Source organism: Netta rufina (genome assembly GCF_964035555.1).
Source record: "Netta rufina genome assembly, chromosome: 2".
Lineage (NCBI taxonomy): Eukaryota > Metazoa > Chordata > Aves > Anseriformes > Anatidae > Netta > Netta rufina.
Window position 1 is genome coordinate 65,746,052 of NC_140124.1, and position 21,896 is coordinate 65,767,947.

General features: G+C 38.4%; 1 protein-coding gene across 1 annotated transcript in view; it reads right to left on the minus strand.

Annotated features, from left to right (window-relative positions):
- Window positions 1-4,158: 4,158 nt before the first annotated feature.
- TPPP (tubulin polymerization promoting protein) overlaps window positions 4,159-21,896 on the minus strand; it is a gene marked incomplete at both ends in the record, with an annotated part of 37,793 nt that continues 20,055 nt past the window's right edge. Inside the window, 2 exons of the mRNA XM_084281904.1 lie at window positions 4,159-4,353; window positions 12,713-12,866. Of these exons, the coding sequence (XP_084138030.1) occupies window positions 4,159-4,353; window positions 12,713-12,866 (349 nt within the window). The remainder of the gene's footprint in view (window positions 4,354-12,712; window positions 12,867-21,896) is intronic.

Sequence of the window (21,896 nt, forward strand, 5' to 3'; positions counted from 1 at the left end):
TGTGATAGCTTTGATAGCCATGAAGAACAGGACAATATTTTTTCCTGAAATTTCCATATAGATATGATTGTTGGAAAACTCTCAACAAGTAACTAAAGCACAGAGAGTAATAAATTTATTAAACAAGCACTAATAATAAAACCCATTTTTCTTCTGCACATTTTGAATCATATATATATATTTATTTAATAAGATTATTCTTCTGCCTTACTCAGGATTTTTGTTTCTTGTCCTCAATCTTGCAAAGGTTCAACAGTCAGACTGGAGATGCAGGTAAGACTGGGTACTATCATAGTATTTAAGGGTTTAATTTTAAATGAACAGTGAAAAGAACAAATTTGAGTTTGTTCTTATAGGTAATTATTGCTAAAAGCTACATGAACTTTCTGATCACATTTACCTCAACAGTATGTTCACTGAAAGCAAAGGTAATTAGGAATAATAGGTTTTTATAGACAAGAGCATTGCAGATGAGAAATCAGACTGGAAGGTCTGATGGAATGAGTTTAGATGGCCAAAAACCAGAGATGAGTATAAATCTTATTGGGTACACCATGTCCTCACTTCAGGCATGCCATTTATGTAGAGTAGTGGTATACACGATGAGTATATATACTCTACGCCACCTCCCAAGATATCCCTTTCCATCATCTCTGAGTTACAAGCTGTACTTGATTTCCTGAGAACAGCAGGTGAACAAACAACAGAAGTGGTTACACCACTTTGCCTCATTCCCAAACAGGCCTGAACTTTTAGAAATATGGTTAACATTATGGTTAACAAGCTAGTATTTAATTAATTAATTAACATTATGGTTAACAAGCTAGTATTTAGGCTTTTAATTTCCCACAGAAATGAGTGAGAAAGTAAGAGCTTAAGTAAGTGGCTGAACCACTGATACAAAACTGTATATGGTGCTTTTGTTCATAACTTCTATCTTCCATGTCTTCCGTATCAAGTGTAGTAAAAGGGAAAAATCCTTCCAAAGTATTACCTTTCCAGCCACAACTTCCGTTTTTCACTGTCATATCAGAATGATTTCTTTTCATGCATTTGTATGATTGTGTTTTTAAACTATCCAACTGCAAAGTAGAAGAAGAAACAAAGAATGTTCCTCAAAATAAAATATTGCTATCTAAAGCATCTTTTCAGGCCCTGATCCAACGTTTACTATGTCACTGAAAATTTTATACAACTTTGCATCAGGTCTGTACGAAGTGCTTTAGTTCTGGCACAGGTTTCATACTGTAATGCAAAGTTGGTGTAGTTTCTTCTTCACCATTTCTTGTCAGCGTCAGCCTGGATCTGTCCCCATTCACAATTATTTTGCATGCCTTCTGGCTTATGAGTGTGCTGATCTCTCTCATGCTGTGGACTAGCAACTTAAAACGTAATATGACCTTAAAAACTTCCTAACCAAACATTACTCCATTATACCATTACTCCATTATATCATTACTTGCACTCAGTATTTGCATACTTCAGAAAGCCTTCACTTGGGAACTTTAGGTTAGGCATCACCTAGTATGCCAGACAAGACCACTAGCTAGCAACAAATGGCAAGATTAACGAAGTGTTGGAAGGGCTCTACAATAGACTGAACTTTCATTCACCTTTTCATTAGACTGGACTTTCATTTTACCTTTCATTCAGGCAGGGTCCAGATCTTTTCAGCTACCAGTGAGCTATCAGACAAGTCTTAAAGTCAATGGGAAGAACAGGGACATTAATCTTGCCTTTAACTTAGCTAAGGATTTGTCAAGGGAGGCTTAGCCATTTTGTTTATAAAGAGAATAAAATAAAATAAAATAAAATAAAATAAAATAAAATAAAATAAAATAAAATAAAATAAAATAAAATAAAATAAAATAAAATAAAATAAAATAAAATAAAATAAAATAAAATAAAATAAAAAATACTAACCTTCAGGTGCACAGGCACCAGTGATATATCATAAAGAGGGTTCTCTGCAGTTAGCCAGTTTACTGCCATGCTGGAATAATTTAGCCATTGCTTGTATCACAGCATGCTACTTGCTGCCTCAGTGTGACAGGTCACCAATGCAAGAAAGGATTGTATAATCCTTCATTCCCTGTAAATTTGTCTTCATGAACAAAGAGTAAATCTTGGAGAGACTCACACAAAGGTGAAGGCTTCTCATCCTGAGCATCCCTGGATATATCAAAAATCTTCCCAGATAACCAGAGCTAATCACAGCAAAAAGATACTTAAAACCGGACAAGAACATGTACTAAGTTTTAGTAAACTTCTCTCCCTCCTCAAAATAAAAACCAATACAAGTTATAAACAAACAAATAAAAATCTTCAAATCCATGATGAATCCTTGCCTTTATGTGTTATTGTTGTGGTTTCAGGCTGATGTATGGGCTTAAAGGGTCATTTGAGGCAAAGTTACAAGAAAGGCCATTCAGTGTCAGAAAAGGAAAACACAAAATGTGAAAGGACTGAAAACCAGCTCTCTGTTTTTGGACATGGGCCAAATACAGACTGTTAGCCTGCATGGCATGTGACAGACCATGAAGCTCACTGAATTTTATGTACTCTGAGTGGGATGCTGATGCTGATAATGCTAGGAAGAAAACAGTGAAGTTATTAACCTTTATCCACAGACAAACATTAAAATGAGTGCTTGAGCTTTTTTAAAAAGAAAGCAAAGCAAACCAGTTAGGAGCTGTATTTAAACACTCAAAAAATTGTCTTTCATAAATTTATAGGACCAGAGTAATACATTAGAGTACTTCTTCAGCTCTTGTGGAAAAGTGGACCAGCCTTTTCTCTCCCTTTTAACCAGTGCATGTATGTGTGTATGTATACATATATATATTACAAAAAAAATAAAATAAAATAAAATAAAAATAAAGATAAAAATAAAAATAAAAAAGAGTGACTTTTATTCTTATTAACCTGTTTGGGCGATCTGGGCCACAGGCAGGTCACATTCAGCTGCCTGTACCTTAAACATGTGGAATTGGTTCTTCTATAGCAACAGAAAGCCATTCCCATCAATAAAATTACTCCCAAATAAGGCAGGACAACTAAACAGAGAATCAAGTCCTTTGGCTTCAAACAAAACTAACAGAACATGTAGCACAAGTATAATAGTATATTCTTCTGTGCAAGTTGCAATTAGTTACATGAATATTAATATTAAATGTCCTTAATAAAGGGGGTCATAACCTTCCTTACATATGTTATAGCTTAAATGGGATATGTGCATAATAACATTCACTTATTAGCACTGATTTGCAATGTTTAGTCAAAATCAATATTTTAAAGCATTGTTATTTTAATGCCCCCTTCATTTCAAATGTGAGGGAGTACAAACTTGAAAATGGACTACAAAAAGCTTTAGTAGACTTTCTTAGTAATGTCTTGTTCCTCACCTCTCAGGTTAGTAAATTAGCTTCATACAAATCAGCTAGGCATACCATGCTACACAGTACACACAATAACAAAGCAAAAAGTATAGACAGGAGGAAAGTAAGGGGTTGGTATTCTCCACCTTTTTCTGCTGACATAAATATGTTAGAACTTGTATTGTCCCAGAATAGATCTTTTTTCTTAATTTGATTTTTCATAAATGCGGTATGAAATTTACATGGTAGCACCCTGTATATTACAACTAATTATTCCGCAGTAATACACTGCTGAATCTTTTAAGGAAAGTTCCAGATTGCACATAAGACATTTTTGAAAAAGCCCACAAACAGTAGTCAAATCAATCTGCATAAATAATGGGATATTTTTCAGAAATGCTGCTATGAAAGAGCCTCTTTTCAGGAGGTTTTCTTCTACATCCTCAGGACATTTAGGAATGTTTGAAATTTTTTGCTCAAATTGACGAAGAATAATATAACAGCTCTTGACTTTTTTTGTCTAAAGCGCTGAACATAATGATGTCTTTTTTTTTAACTGATACAGTTATTTTTGCCAATGTGTGCATGAGGAATGTAATGAAGTGGCATTGTGCTGCAAGTAGCTCAGCAGATGTTGAAATCAGTTCCAGTTCCTGAAAACTTCTTGACAACATAGTCTCAGCATTCACAACAACTGAAACATAGGATTCATCTATGTCATTCTTAAAAATATATTCTCTTTCCCCCTCTCTTTCTCCATCTGTGTTGTAAACCCTCAGTCTTACTTGCTTCCTTGTACTTTATGATCATATGTGCCTGCATGCTTATAGCCAGATACATATCCTGAAGCATCCACCAGATCTTCTCGGCCAGCTCTGCCTTTTCCTTTCCCACTGGGATCAAACCTCTCTTTGTGAGAACCCGTGAATTTTGATGTATCTGTAAGGCGTGATACAGTTGGAGATGAAATGGCTTTCTATTGGAAGAAAGAAAAGACACACAAAAACACACATCAGAAATGTTACTTTCAGTACAGGCATTGTACATGGTACTGATGCTAATGATGGATACTATGTAAATATCTACTCACTTCCAGCAAAAGGAAAAATTTGTTCTTTGCCATTACATAGAATTACAATAATAATATAGCCAAGAATAAAAAAGCGCAACTTATATCAAAAAGTTTTTCAAGAGACTTTCAATATGAGATACTTCTGATTAACAATCAAGTTTTAAACACCAAAGACAGGAATTGCCATGTTCAAAACCTATTAGCTCAACATCCAAACATAAAAGCCCAGCTCCACCAATGTAACCAATTACTCCAATTGCTCCACCAGCAAACCAATACAAGTAGAATTCCTTGGTACGAGAGACTAAAATTTATTCTAAACACTAGAATTAAGACAGAAGTAAAAAACTAAAAGAATTGAAAGTTACTTTCAGTGTTACCAGATTAGTCATCTATGACTTTGTGCAAAAACTTTCTCCTACATTATTTCCACTGAGTCATATAAGGATACTTAAAGTTTTACGATCATTGAGAAAAAGAAAATGTCACTATGCAAATGGAATGAAAACAGTATGTCACAGAACAATACAGGAACATGCCAACCTGCATGATTGGAGTGAGAAAAATCAAGTTTACATTTGAAAATCAGGAGAAAAAAGGCACTAAAAGAAAAACATAAAACAAGATTTCTGTGTCCTAGTGGAAATGATGACGACATGAACGAATATTGATGCACTTTGGGTGTCATTATGCATGCTACCATATGTTAGGGCGTATTTTAGAGACAAAAATGACTTCTCTGTAGTGAAGTAAAAAAGTTTTCCAAAGCATCTTCCATCAAAAACTTCATTCCATCTCTACCCATCTTTGGATTAAACAAGCACTTATTAATGACACCTAACAAACAGGCTTTCAGAGTTACACGAAGCTCTTCTACACAACACTGTAGCCTGAATATCTTTTCATGCTGTACTTGGAAAACATACTCGAATCTGTACCAAAAGACTGGGAATGAATGCTGTAACTGAGGCCGGTCCACCATGGAAGCCACATCCTCCACAGCACTTCTTTTTGAAATCAGACATCTTTTCTCAACTCCTGGTAAGTTACTAATTCTCTGATGGGAGAGCTGCAAAAGGCAGTGCTGGCTATTCAAGAAACAGTATTGCTCTTCAAAATAACCAGTAACTCAGCAGTAACTCAGTAACAGTACTTCTGTATAGAAGAGAATCAGAGCACTGGGAGTGGTTAATGCTGCTGAAAATGCTCAAATGAGGACTGTTAGGTAAGACGCAAATATTACTCCTTACTCAAACAGGATACATTTTTTGCAGTGGTCTACCAGGCTACACTAACTCTGTCAACTGTAATCATCCTTCTTTAATTCTTCACTGAAACTGAATGGCTTTATTTGCTCCCTCAAGCACGCCCTTATAGTATCTAATGCCATTTCTCCCTAGAAAAGTTTGCCACATAGATTTGTTTATGTAGCCAAGATGTTCTGGGAGATTTCAGACACAGTACCAATTAGTAATCTTTGCAAGGTTTTTTTCATTGTTGTTTTTGTTCTTGTTGTTTGTTTGGTTGGTTTTAATTATTTGCTGGTAACATCCTGAATATTTGTAACCAGAGACTAAACTGTCAACAGAGAAAAGGGCAACGCAATTTAACACAGTAGCTGGGAGCTCCTTCATCTGTGCCACCTAGGTGTTCATTACCAACTTCACAGGGGGGAAAAAAAAGGAAAAAAAAAAAAAGTGGGAAGGGAAAGAGATGACTACCACTCATCAGCAGGAAAAATGCAAGAAGAAATACTGTGAACTGCACAAAGAGCTGAATCAGGACAATTCCCATCTAAAAGCAAGTAAGCACTCCACCTTCTTTTTAACAGTGCATCACAGACAAATTTTCTCTCTTGCCGTACAGTAATTCTGCTTCCGATCTCCAAGTGCTTGACTGCTTACTATCTGTGGTAAGTTATACCTACTACTTATCTACCTACTATAGACTGAGCTATACCTGCCTACTTATATTTTTCTAGAGGCAGCAAACCACTTGGAGCAACTTTCTTCTTTCCTTTCTGTGAACTCACAGAAGCCTTAATTTTTCTTCTCTGTCTGGAAATATAGCTAACCAAAATGTGTGCATATCACAGAAGATCCACATGAACTTGGCTTTTTACCACCCCCCCCCTTTTTTTTTTTAAACCTATCATTATGAGAAAAGTTTTACTTTGCAAAAGATACTTAAATATAATGAATGTATAAACTGGTTGGGAACACCAGATGAATCAGCCAATGGTATTTTCCAAAATACCAAAACTTCTGCCCTCCAAGGCTGGCTGTTCTCCCATTTACTCAGTTGTTTTCATTAACACAAGCCAGAAGCATAAAAGGGAAGATTACTGACAATGGACCTGTTCATTCACCAAACCTGTATTTTTACTGGTATTTTCCTGGAACATTGTTCTCTCCTTAATAAATAAATATGTATGGATATATATAAAAATAACAGTACATAACTAATCACATGATATATTGCTTCTTAACTGTGGGCCTCCAACCCAAAGATGTGGTTACCTGACCTCCAGGTGGGTGGAAACATCTTAGAGAAGTCAGAAAAGATACGCATGCCCTGCCCCCCCACCCCTTCAACTGAATCTCCGCTCACACTAAAACCTCACTGAGAAGATCAGAACAGGCCACGGTCTCAGAAAAAGCTAGAGGAAGTAAAAAGGAATTGTTTTTATACCCGTAGATTTACTGATTTGAAACAATCATGTACAAACTTGCTACTTTTTATCCCTTTGTGTCAGTGTCTATAGAGAAGAGCTTCTAAGATAGTAAGGAGCTTGGAACATGTGGCATGTGCAGTGAGAAGCTGAGAGAAGAGGATTTGTTGAGCCCCAAAATGTGCATGGGGGGGAGGAGGTTCTAGAAGAAAACAGAGCCAGTTTGCAAGTGCATACTGGGGAGAAAAAATGTTTCTTGATTTGTGTGTGTGTGTGCGCGCGCACTGTTTTAATTCATGGGAAAGCATGTATATGTGTTAAAAACAAATAAATTCTGGAAGTCAGGAACACAGATCAAACTTGAACAAAAAATTTAGATTTCACTCGTGCTGCTTCTGCTTAGCACACAAAAAGAAAATAAAGTGGTAACTAACTCCAATAGAGCCAGGCAGTAGTAACACCATTTTAATACAGTCAGGGTGAGAACTTTTGAAGGAATAATCCCCAGTTAACACCAGTTGGGTGTTCTAATACCACAAGTCCTAACTCTATACAGATCAACCCCAACTTCCCACTGATTAGTATTCCCACTAGAACTGCACCAAAATTCATTAAGGAAGGTACCTTGTTTGTGACATCACCTCCAGGAACAATTTCAAATTAGTAAGTTAAACAGTACCTGCTTGGCCCAGATCTAGTATCCTCAATGTAAGATTGTATAGTGCCCAACTTTAAGGAGCAAATCATATGTTGCATACTCAGCATTTACACATGACCATTTTTCCTCCCCTGTAATATTAGCTCTAGCTCCAGCTCCCAACGATTTCAAGACTCCAAGCATCCACAAACTGTGGGATCTAGTAAACTGATTACTATGACAACGTCAAAAACTATGTGCCAGCACTTCTCTGAGAAAGAGCTCTACAGTCGTTTGGGGATGAAGATGAAACAGCACAGACTCCCATTGTTTTTGTTTGTTTTTGTTCCAAGATGGGCTTTTGGTGAATCCTCCTCCCCAGTCTCTAATGAGACTTGTTCCAGTTCAGTTGCAAAATAGTTCTCTTAAAGCTCAAGATAAGCACAAGACTGGGCTCTTCTAAGTCAGCCCATTGCTTAGAAAATAATATTAATTAACCTAAAAAAAAAAAAAAGAGAGAGAAAAGAAAAAACAAACTTGAAGGACAATGACAAATTACATTGAATTCTGCATGCTTCACAAGAATCACATTCTCCTTTGACCTAAGCAAACAACATCTTAATTCCTTTAGGAGCTTTAGGCACATAGGCAGATTAAATATGTACTAATTGCAACAGTAACAGTATATTCGTCTGCTTTAAGAGATGGAGAACTTCTAGCTAATGTCCTTATTTTATGAGCCAAATGTGCACACATACCTTGTTTCTATAAAATTTCCCCTCTAACTTCAGAACAGCTGTTAATTTCTATCATCTATGCAGGAACGTGAAATAATGTACGTATCTTCTGCTGCCACAGTCTATTGCGGCATTATATACATTGTACCACCATATTGTTACATACAATTTTCTTTAGCAGCAGTTTTTCAGGGATGTTCAGATTAGATACAAGTGCAATACGTAGTCCATTGATAATAACAATAAATCAATAATCACATGCAAATAATCCTATTGACACTGATGACCACTGCCAGAAATTCTACTGTACAGTTTCAGTAGTGACATCAATGCAAAGATTTTCCCTTTTCTAAATAGGGAAGCTACTCATGTTTATCTACAGAACAATTAATGCTTTAGACAACAAGTGATCTCACAGAACAACAACAACAAAATAGAGAGCCAAGATACCTGCTCAGAGTCAGGCCTATTCTGTGCCCACAACGTAATCACTATCAGATTTCTTACAGCACAGCCCAGTGCTTGATTTATTCATATTCATAAATTCACACAACGATTCAAGTTGGAAGGAACATTTGCATATGAGCCTGTATCCAGCGCAAACCCTCACTCACAGCAAAGCTCTAATGATACTTGCTCAGATACTTCTCCAGTCAACTCCTGAACACTTCCAAAGATGCAGATTCCATTGCCTCTCTGGGCAACTTATTCCAGTATTTCGGTACACACAGGGTAAAAACAACCACCACAAATGTATTTGGTTTATGTAGCAAGGTTTTGGTAGTTCAGGGCTGCAGGGGTGGCCTCTGTGAGGGCATTTACAAATGACCCTTTTTCCTCCCCTGTAATATTAGCTATTTTCTACAATATTAGCTATTAGCTATTTTTCCACAATATTTTCACCAAGCCACTTTCAATAATTTGCCATCAGTCCTGGCTAACCAGAGAGGTCCCAGTTGACTGGAGGTTAGCGAATGTGACACCTACTCTACAAGACGAGTAGAAAGGAGGATTTAGGGAACCATGGGCTTGTCAGTCTGACCTCAGTACCAGGGAAGCTTATCGATCAGCTTGAATGTCATCATGCAATACATATAGGAAAATCGATTAATCAGATGCAGCCAGCATGGATTTACGATGGGTTAGTTCATCCTGACTAACTTCACCTCCTTCTATGACAAGATGACTCAGTTAGTAAATGAGGGAAAGACTGTAAATTTTGTCTACCTGTATTGCAGTAAAACATTTGACACTGTTTCTCACAGTATTCTACCGGAGAAACTGGCTGCTCATGGCTTGAACAGGTGTCCAGATCACTTACTGAAAAACTGGCAGGATGACTGGGTTTGAAGTATCATAGTGGATGGAATTGCTTATTGAGAATAAAGGTATGTCCACATTAAGAAAAGGTTCAGCATTGAAGAAACTTCCAGGGTGAGATGAGGCATATATGCAAGGAATCTGTTCCATGTTAGTCCCCTTGGCAACATAGCCTGCAACCTTAGACAACACCAGGGGAGCTTGGCAAGCTGACTCTTAGAGAAATAGCATGGAGCGTTGGGATGGAGTGGAGACACCAGGGCCAGACTCTGCGATATCACCGCAGAGGGGGGTAACTGGATACTACAGAACTGATAGACTTCACAGCCAGCCCTGGATCAAACCAATAAATAAATTATGTCCTCTGAGTGAACTTTGCTCGTTATAATCTCATTATAACACCAAAACACACCTCCATCCCAAGGGCTACCCATCTCCAAAGTGCAACCACTCCTCACTGCGTATGCACTCTGAATTTCTCTGACCTTATACCTTTAAAGCAAATAAAAGAAAATTTTATACCAATCATAACAAAGATACATGTATGTATGACTAGTCACTCAAGCTCCACCTAAAAATAAGAAAATAGTATAAAAACAGCTCAAGAGACAAAAAATGTTAGGAAAGACACCATTGCTGACAAGTCAGGAGGACATCACTGACTTCTGGGATCAGCTGACAGGCTGAGCCTCTCTTTCCCCCCCATAGGGAGAGCTATTGAGTGAGATTTGAACTCTTGGTTATACTGAGTGCTTCCCCAGAAAACCTAACATTCTCTATAGAGTTGTTTCATAAATTAACTTATATGTAGTTAGTTGTGTTAGTCATATTCTTGGTATTTGCACATGCTTTTCAGACTGTATTTATCACCAGCAGTCTAAAAGAACCTGTATTGCTGTTGCTTCAAAACGCTACACCAGTCATTAATCTACTAGACTGAAGGTATATTGCACTATTTGTGCATTTGTGATTTTGGTAATGCAATATATTGAATGCTACCAGACTCTAGTGCTGAACTGGGCATCACTCAGAATCTAAGCCCAGCTGCCTTCAGCCCGTTTGGTATCTGAGGACAAGCTGGCACCCAAGGTGTTTAGACCCTGCCAAACCTCTTTAGCCTTTAATGCAACAGTGTCCAAGAAGGCCAATGGCATCCTGACCTCCATCAGAAATAGTGTGGCCAATTATACTAGCGAAGCAATTGTTCCTTTCTATGTGGCACTGGTGTCACCACATCTAGAGTACTGAGTTCAGTTTTGGGCCCCTCCCTACAGGGTTACTAAGTTGCTCAAGAGTGTGCAGAGAAGAGCAATGAAATTGGTGAAGGGACTAGAAAACATGATGTCATTGCTGTCTACTACTCCTTAAAAGGAGGTTGCTGCAAGGATGATTTTGGTCCCTTCTCTCAAGTGACAGGTGATAGGACATGAGCAAATGGTCTCAAGTTGTGCCAGGGGAGGTTTAAATAAATAGGGAGAATTTCTTCATGGAGAGGGTGGTCAAGCATTGGAATGGGTTGCTCAGGTAAGGACTGAAGGTATTTGTGGACATGGACACACCTGGACATGCAGACATGGCACTAAGGGACATGGTTTAGTTATAGGATTCACTAGATCAGTTTGACAGCTGGACTTGATCTTGAAGGTCTTTTTCAACCTAAAAGATTTCATGAGTTTGTATTCCCACTCTATTACTCTCCCTGTGCTGCTGTCACATTCATATACATTTGCAGCACCTACACAATACTTCCATGCAGCTGCAAAGCTCTCAACACCCTGCCATTCACACATATGGAGACTTTCCCTGTTAGCAGCTGTTGATCAATTCAGTACCTGTGTGCTGAAATACCAAAAATATATAGGAATCAGAAGCAAGGCCTAAAAGAATATGCATAATTCTAAGGGAGAAACCCTGGACAGATGGACAGGACAAAAAGAAAGGCTCATCATTTTAAGTCTGTAATAAAACTTCCACTTCTTTCAAATGAAAGCACAAGAGTCAGTAGAATGAAATCTTGTACAAATCTATCAAACTATACAACTCAAAAGAGATTTATCCACTTGAATTTTCCACTGTTCATTTGTGCAAGACCAATTTCTGGAAAGATTAGCTTTTCTGGAAATTAGATTTTCATTCACAGCTCTACAGAGTAAACTCAGGGAGACCACAAACTTTAAGCAGAGGAACTAAATTGACAAGAGTATTTAAGTTCATGCTGAATGCTCCAGTAACTACTGAACTACATGGTAAAAACTAGTCTGAGCTGCCCATTTGAAAAGGACGACCAAACCTAAATACGCTAGGCATTATAACTTCTTTTTCATATATAAACTTTAGTAATACCCTGCCAACATTAAAAAACAAACAAAACAACACAAAATCAATAACCAAACCAAGAACAAAACAAACGTTATAGTTCTGACAGACTTGGAAAAAACAGAAACCAAAGATCAGACTACTTGATAATTATTTCCAGATTTCTTGTATTCACATAGTAGATTTTAAGATTTCTTTACTTCAGTCTTTTGTGGTATTTCACACATCACCTTAGAACTGTTTGATGAAGTTCTAAATTCACTATTTTTTGTTTGGGTATACTGCTCTTAATAAACATTTCTGTATTTCAGTCACACACTATCTTGTTCATTTTTTCTGACCACCCTGCTAGGTGGTACTATGATTCCCAAGAGAAGCAATGTCACTGCCACCCAAGCATACACAGTAGTGCAATATTCAGGTGTTGCATAATCTTTCATTTAGCACATTTGTTGCCTCCAGCCCTGGAAGCATACTACTTGGATTTGTGGATTGTAGAAGGAAGCAGATGACTATAACAACACTGGGATAGAACAAAAGACAGCTAGAACAATCCATCCTGTAAATCAACCAGTAACATACCGTTACTCCAGATATAACCGGGGCTTTTCCTTCAATTAGTTTATATATTTCTTGAACTGCTTCTTCGTCACTCTTGTCTTTAAATCGTTTTTTGGAGAGTTCCTGAAGAGCTTCTTTAAACTGGTCAAAAGTGATAGTTCTAGAAGACTTTCCCCTGTCAAAACACACAGAAATTGAAAGAAATTACAAGAGAGCACAACAAGCATTCCAAGAATAGCAGAAAGTTTTTAGTTTGCCACAGTGAACAACAGAAAACCATAACAGGAAAGAAAGAGCCATTCACCCAATGAAAACATTTCCCAGCCCATTAAAACATCAATTTCTTAAGAAACTTTCCTGGATGAAGGTTAAGAAACATAGAGGAACTAGTGGAAACTGTCCTGCTATCAAAACATCTTCAGGTTTGTGCAAGATATAGTCTCACGTGGTTGATCACCCATAAAGCCTGCATCCATAAAACACAGGAGTAGAAGAGCCTTGGTGTTTTGTTATTTTTTATTCCTCTTCGAATAACTGGTTATGACATGCTATTCATAGGTCACTCTTCAAGTATTCACAAGTAAATTAATAATAATGCTGTTATATAAAGCAAGCTATTAAAGCATTAAAAAAACTTGGAAAAAAAATCCTTTATCAGACTGACAGTTCAGAAATTTAGAGCTGAAGACTTCTTGTAGTTGTCACTAATGAGAAGCCTATGTTCCCACACACAGGGGGAACAAATGGGAATATAAAGTATTTACTTATGTTTACTTCGAGTGGTAAAGATTTTGCTAACGCACCTTTTCCTCACAGATTTGTTGATCTTTAGAACAGGATTTTACACACTAAAATGTGGGCATAAGTTTAAAACTAAAATTCAATAGAAAACGTTCCAAAAAGGTGCTCTGACATTAAACATAGTACTAATTATGGTTACACCAGAGTAATAGAAGATGGTTTTGATTGTTTCCATTAGGAAAACCTCAAACTAAAAACAAATAAATAAATCAATAAAATAAACAAACATTTGAGCCCTGTTGTTTGCTGGGAAGCATGCTACTACATTAGTTCTGTTTGCAGCCTAAGCATTTCTTCTTATTAGTGTCTCTAGCAAATCAGAAAAAAAAAAAAAAGACCAGACCAGTCCTTTTGACAGTGACAGTTGTTTACAGAGGAAAAAAAAATGATAGATCCAAGCACAGAGACATTAAGACAACAGAGACTTCTGACTAGAAAAAAAGAGTTACACATAGAAATTGAATTTGACTTCAGGTACCTCAAAAAGCCACTGCTAAGTGTAAGTTATCTGTCTTTGATCTCATCTTAGACATGTTCAGAAGTCAAATCACACTCAAATTTGAAAGTGCCTCCACTAACAAAAGGAGGATGCAAGATCTCTTGGTTTTAGGCACCAACAGTTCGGAAGTGAATCCTATGTCAATTGACTAAATGTGAAATGAAGTTGCATCTTAATGTTTTAAAACAAGTAGAAATTGGTTATTCACAACAAAATGTCAACACAAACACAACCCTCTACATACCAGTTCATTACTAGCATACTCTGTCTCCACCACGGTCCAACATGTAGGAAATCCTTATATCCATCACTCTCCCAATTTTAACCAAAAATAAACTGTTTATTTTGACCAAATTTTGCTGTCTGTGACTACTTGTCACTTTTAGGTGAAGCATATGTGGGAGTTTGTTATGGAATTAGCTAGTAGAAAAACACAGTGACAATGGAAGTGAAGAATATAATCCAACTTTTCATTAAACAGAAAAACACATTACACGTACTGCAATTAACTACTTGGAAGTTGTCCAGGACTCTCATTAGTAGGATTAATATCCCTCTTCTGATAAAACATGTCCAAGGATTTTTAACTAGCTCAAGAAGTCAAGACTGCATTTTGATTTGCCTCTCATTTAAAAAAACATTGTACTGACAATCACCATAAAGATTCAGCCTAAGACCACACTAAGGCCCTTGTTCAGTATAGACTCACAGCCAAATCTAACATATAGACCTTTCAAATGAGTTTTTCTGAAGCATAGTGGTTACCTGGTAGTCTCCAATCAGGACTGCTACAGTTTAACTTGGATCATCATTCAGGACCAAAATGGGAAAAGCCTTACCAATTCCAGCAGAAACTTTTGAAGTTAACAATGACTCCTTACCAAAAGCATTATATACAAGTGTACTGTTTTTATTGTTGTCACTGTTGTCATGTTTGTTTTTCTGTCCCTCCCTCGCACCACCAGCTCTTTTATTAACCCATTTAAAACATTTGGGTTTGCGTTTGCGCTTGTAAGATAGAAGACAGACATTTATTTTCAGATGAGGAGTTCTACAGGCAGCTGACAGAAGTTGCAAAATCGTCAGCGCTTGTTCTCGTGGGGGGTCTTCAACTTCCCAGACATATCCTGGAAGCACAACACAGCCCAGAGAAAGCAGTCTAGGAGGTTTCTGGAGAGTGTAGAAGACAGCTTCCTGATGTAGCTGGTTAGTGAACCTACCAGGGGAGGTGCCCCGCTAGACCTTCTCTTCACAAACAGAGAAGGACTGGTGGGAGATGTGGTGGTTGGAAGCTGTCTTAGGCAGAGTGACCATGAAATGATAGAGTTCTCTATTCTTGGTGAAGCCAGGAAGGGGACCAGTAAAACCAGTATTGAACTTCCGGAGGGCTGACTTTGAGCTGTTCAGGACACTGGTTGTCAGAGTCCCTTGGGAGGCAGTTTGGAAGGGCAGAGGAGTCTGGGAAGGCTGGGACTCTTCAAGAAGGAAATCTTAATGGCACAGGAGCGGTCTGTCCCCACGTGCCCAAAGACAAGCCGGCGTGGAAGAAGACCGGCCTGGCTGAACAGATAATTGATCTTGAGCTTAGGAGAAAAAAAGAGGGTTTACGATCTTTGGAAAAGAGGGTGGGACACTCAGGAGGACTATAAGGATGTTGTGAGGCTGTGCAGGGACAAAATTAGAAAGGCCAAAGCTCATCTGGAGCTCCATCTGGCTACTGCCGTTAAAGACAACAAAAAATGTTTTTACAAATATATCAACGCAAAACAGAGGACTAAGAAGAATCTCCAGCCTTTACTGGATGCAGGGGGAAACCTAGTTACAAAAGATGAGGAAAAGGCGGAGGTGCTTAATGCCTTCTTCGCCTCAGTCTTTAGCGGCAATACCAGTTGTTCTCTGGATACCCAGTACCCTGAACTGGTGGAAGGGGATGGGGAGCAGAATGTGGCCCTCACTATCCATGAGGAAATGGTTGGCGACCTGATACGGCACTTGGATGCAAGTCAATGGGGCCAGATGGGACCCACCTGAGGATACTGAGAGAACTGGCAGAGGAGCTGGCCAAGCTGCTTACCATCATTTATCAACAGTCCTGGCTATCGGGGGAGGTCCCAGTCGACTGGCGACCAGCAAATATGACGCCCATCTACAAGAAGGGCTGAAAGGTAGACCCGGGAAACTATAGGCCTGTTAGCTTCATTTCAGTACCAGGTAAGTTCATGGAGCAGATTATCTTCAGTGCCATCATGCAGCACTTACAGGGCAAGCAGGTGATCAGGCCCAGTCAGCATGGGTTTATGAAAGGCAGGTCCTGCTTGACGAACCTGATCTCCTTCCATGACAAGGTGGCGTGCTTAGTGGATGAGGAAAAGGCTGTGGATGTGGTCTACCTTGACTTCAGTAAGGCTTTTGACACTGTTCCCACAGCATTCTCCTCAAGAAACTATCTGCTCGTGGCTTGGACTGGTGTACGCTTTGTTGGGTTAAAAACTGGCTGGATAGCTGGGCCCAAAGAATTGTGGTGAATGGAGTCAAATCCAGCTGGAGGATTGGATGACACCAAGTTAGGTGCGTGTGTCAATCTGCTCAAGGGTAGGAAGGCTCTGCAGGAGGATCTGGATAGGCTGGACCGATGGGCTGAGGCCAACTGAATAAAGTTCAACAAGGCCAAGTGCCGGGTCCTGCACCTTGGGCCCAACAACCCCAAGCAGAGCTACAGGCTGGGAGATGAGTGGTTGGAAAGCTGCCAGGCAGAGAAGGACCTGGGAGTATTGGTTGATAGTTGGCTGAATATGAGGCAGCAGTGTGCTCAGGTGGCCAAGAAGGCCAACAGCATCCTGGCTTGTATAAGAAGCAGTGTAGCCAGCAGGGCTAGGGAAGTGATTGTCGCCCTGACTTGGCTCTGGTGAGGCCGCACCTCAAGTGCTGTGTTCAGTTTTGGGCCCCTCGCTACAAGAAGGACATCGAGGTGCTCGAGTGAATCCAGAGAAGGGCAACAAAGCTGGTGAGGGGTCTGGAGAACAAGTCTTATGAGGAGCGGGTGAGGGAGCTGGGTTTGTTCAGCCTGGAGAAGAGGAGGCTCAGGGGCGACCTTATCGCTCTCTATAGGTACATTAAAAGAGGCTGTAGCGAGGTGGGGATTGGTCTATTCTCCCACATGCCTGGTGACAGGACGAGGGAGAATGGGCTGAAGTTGGGCCAGGGGTGTATTAGGTTGGATATTAGGAAGAACTTCTTTACTGAAAGGGTTGTTAGGCATTGGAATAGGCTGCCCAGGGAAGTGGTTGAGTCACCATCCCTGGAGGTCTTTAAAAGACGTTTAGATGTTGAACTTCGGGATATAGTTTAGTGGAGGACTTGTTAGTGTTAGGTCTTTGGACTTGATGATCTTGAGGTCTCTTCCAACCTAGACAAGTCTGTGATTCTGTGATTATCTTTCCCACCTCCGCCCTCCCCACATGAGACATGGCTAATCCTGCCTCTCACATTTGTTCTTTTCCTTGTCACAACAATGTGGGAAAAGGGGATGAGTTTTTCTCCCTCCAATTTAAGGTATAAACACAAAACTGATACATATGTAAGCAATGCTGTATTGCTGGTAGACACGAGAGAAAAAGAAATGTGCACCATGGCAGCTATTCTTCACCAGCAAAAATGGTAATTAGAGTAAAACTAAAAGTACAATTGCCATTACATGATTTTTTGAGCTATATCCCGCATAAAAGTACATGAAATTAAACAGGAATGGGGGTGGGAGGAATGGAAAACAGTAACAATAGAGGGAATGCGGAAAAAGAAGGCTTGTATTAAGACTCATGTCATAAGGGTGGCTACCTCAATGAAAAGAGAAAAATATGTATGAGAAACATTAATAACATATTTTAAAGCCCCATGCTTTATTATAACTTTTATGGTTAAGAAACCTTTAGGAACTATATGGCCTTACATTTGTTTTAAGCCATGTTTATCACAACAAACATAATTACTCAAATGCATCATCCTCAGTGGAAGAAACTGAAGTGGTACACATGAAATTTTGCTTCTATCTATCTCTACCTTTGGGAACAGATTGATGATACTCAGAAAAATATTTGGAAGCTTCCCATCACTTCTCCTTCCTTGATGGGTCACTTCACATGTGACCACTACAAAGATTCTGAACTCAAGCTTTCATTCCTCAGTTTGCTCTTTGGAACCCAGGTTCACATATGTGAAAGCATCATCAGTTCTGTACCTGAACATCAGCATAATGAATATAAAAAGTATAAAAGAACAATTTCTAGCCTAAAGAAAATTGTAATAGCAAGTAATAAAGTATTCATTTGCAAGTAGTACCACGAACACTGTCTTGTGAGCACAAGATTAGAACAGTGCAATGTGAAAACTTAATGCTGCAAATGAGTACTTCTATATTATTTGGACTTGTATACTATTTGGACTAACAATTTTCTATAAATTTAGCTAAAAAAATAGACAAATAAACTCCACATAATGTATACACAACATTCTTGAACAATATTAGAAATCTTTTTCTCCATAGCACTGTTAACACAGTTGTGTTAACACAGTTGTGTTAACACAGCATAGCCTCCAATGTAATAGTTTTCTGTCTTAATCTCCGAGTTACCCAAAATCATCCTGTTCCAATGGTCACATTTCTTTTCAATTTTTTTAGATTGAAGAGGTGAAAGGTAATGTAAAAACAGGCAGAGAAGCTTCTATTCTTGCTAGCATGCCAGGAGGGATTACATCCGTATAAACTAACCAAGACTGTTTTGCAGTGGAAGTTGTGATCTTCCCAAAAGTTTTGATCTGGCAACATAACTAGAGGTTGGAGCCCAACAAATGGTTTTGCTTAAACTCTTGTCCGATAAATTTTGTTTGTAAGGTTTATTTGCTCTAAATTCCCATGGACTTGGGTGTCTCAGTCAACCTAGATGTCACTTAAAACTTGACCACATTCTCTGTTGTATATCAGAACAATCTCAATTTTGAATACTCCCTATATTTACTCTCCTCCAAAAAAATGTCACACATTCAGAAGACAAAAATGAAGGATTGATCTGGTAACAGAATGCCTGAGCGGCTTATCTGCCACAGTTTTTGACTTACTGGCACAGTACAGTTACACAGGCAACTTCTGTTTTGCCACTCCTGCTCTCATACCCATGTAAGAGTCAAGTAAACTTCTGACTTCAAACTTTGGCTATTTCTGCTCTATCTTAAACACAAAAAATAATATAAATTTTGAAGTGAGAAACGTGTGGCTGTTTAACAAACAATACCATAATGAGAGAGCAAGAGAAAGAGTGAGAGAGAGAGATGTTTCTTCTAAAACATTTATTTCTTTTAACATTAAAAACACACACACATGGATTTTTTTTTAGGTAGCAATCTGCTACACTGTAAACTCACTACAGCTAAAGCTCCTTAATTTTCATTTATCAATAGAATTTTCAATTTGCAAATATAACTTCAATAACAGCAGCAGCTTTATCATCATTACTGTAGTATTTCCCAAATCACTAATTCCTTCTGTTCATTTAGTATAACTGACATTTCTTTTCTTGCCTCTTGTAATAATACACAAAGTCTTATTGATGTAGTCTGTGAACATAATGTACATTAATAGCAATGGTTAGAGATATTTGTGTGGTATAGGTTGACAGCAAAAAGGTACCACACAAAACTTGCTTGAAGTAACAAAGGTTTGTACTAACCTCTGCTAAAGGGAAACATTTGCATTTCCAAGATGGTTTACGATGGTTTACAATTTTCACTTTCATCTCTCTTTGGGCTAAACAGTTCAGTATTTAGACCCCCAAGTCACAACCAAAAAAAATCCCAAACTAAAGTGAGGTCCTTAGATAGGTTAACCAAGCTGCTGGAATTCTGCAATCTAATGGGAGTAATTGCATATCCTGTGAAGATTTATTTTATTTTATTTTATTTTTTTTTGCCAAGTTTCGTTCAAGAATGAAATTGTGAAATTTAGACATAGAATGCAGAAAACTTCCAAGAAGAGAAGACAGTTTCCTGAGAAAATATAAATAGTGCATATCTAACCCCAAGCAGGGACTTTGTAAAAATTTGACAAAAATATAGCTGAAGGGATAAGGGGGTGAGGGGAGAAGGAAAGATACTGCAATACAATTCTATTAGGTTCTTTGAACAGTGCTATCTAATACCTCCAAAGAAAGGTGGTAGTAAAAGAAACAATAGAGAAGAGAAAACTTGAGGTATCACCCTGCATCAGAGACTCCTACCCAATTAAGGGGCAGAACTTGGATACTGAAATCGTCATGTTGACATCAAGACACCACAAGTCATCTTGTTGCTTGGTTGAATGTATACCTCTTTCCATCCCGAGATGTGAAGGACTGGTTTGAGACTTAGGGTTTTTTAAAGAAAAACCATGATTAAGCCTCAAAAAGGGGGGAGATAGTTGTAACAAACTCTCCCTTCGAAGAGAAGTGTTATTGTCTATGTTTAATTGAGCATCCTTATAATCAAGTATCATTTATGTAGTAGAGGATGCATGAATTTACTGTATAAATGTAATGTAGAAGCTGGCAATGGGTGTGTTTGACTTTTACTGAGCACCCAGGCCTGAATAAAAGCAGTCCCTTCTCCTGAACTGGCTTATTGCACCCAGGTAAAAGGATTTACTTTTTCAGACAACAGAGAACACACATCATTTATCCAGGAACTGAATCTGGAAGTGCCAATTCCCCTCCAGGTGCTATATATCTCATTACTGAGTGAGACAAACATAAGGCAGAGATAGAAAATAATATAAATTGGCCTGAGAGGGTATGTCAGGGAAGATACCATCATGAGGGAATACATGTTTTCTCATTGGCTGAGTGTTACAGATATACAACCTACTCAATGCTTGTTACTATACCATATATGTACAATTTTATTTCACCAACCTTTAGTTTCTCCTTCTGCCCCATTTTTCTTCTCTTGTTACTGGAGGGGCCCATGACTATTATTTTTATATATTTTTTTCTGATTCCACAACTGCTTGTCTTGTTTTCCACCCTCCTTATTTTGGGACAGTGGAGCCTTCCACTGTCCCTGTATCTGCTTAACATACCACCCCCCCCCTACTGTTATGCCTGCACAATCACTTTTGAATATGCAAGGTCAGTGGAATTTTCCACTGCAAAAACACAATTTTAATTCTCACAGCAGCTACTGAAGGAAGATAACAAGCCAGTGGTGGGAAGGTTCCTACAATTCTGGAGTTTTCCGACGTAACTTAATAGTTCAGTATTTACTGAACTATGAGGAGAAATTTCTGTCAAATTTAGCCTCTTGTATCTGCTGCAAAATTCATCAGGGCACAGAACCCCCCTGGATGCCAGGATGAAACTGAAACTCTCTTTAGACAAGTCTAGTTGAATGATGTTTCTGTGATCAGATACCACTAAGCAGTTAGCAGTGTTTAATAAGGTGAAACACCTTAGAAGTTTGTACTTCCAAAACAAACTTGCAACATAACAAGCTATACTGAAAATCAAAAACCTTCTGGAAAAGGAATATAAAATCCCTTTTTTTGCATTTCTTTTCCCCTTTTTGTCAGGTTATAACTCTCCAGTTTTTGAATACAAACTACTAAATATGTACTGCTCTCTTGATTTCAGCTTTATACGAAAAATCTGTTTGATTTCCAAATACAAATCATTACATCTTTACATTAGCAATATCTAGCAACTCTTTTTTTTTTTTTATACTCAGAAAATTAGTCTTTACACATTTTTTCCTGAATTACTATCACAATTATGATGCTGACATTTTGCTTGACGCCACTGATTTTACCAGTTGAAGCAAAAAGTAAGTACTTCTCCAAACTGTCTCTTGCTGACAACATGGTATCTCAGGGCAAGAGTGATGTTC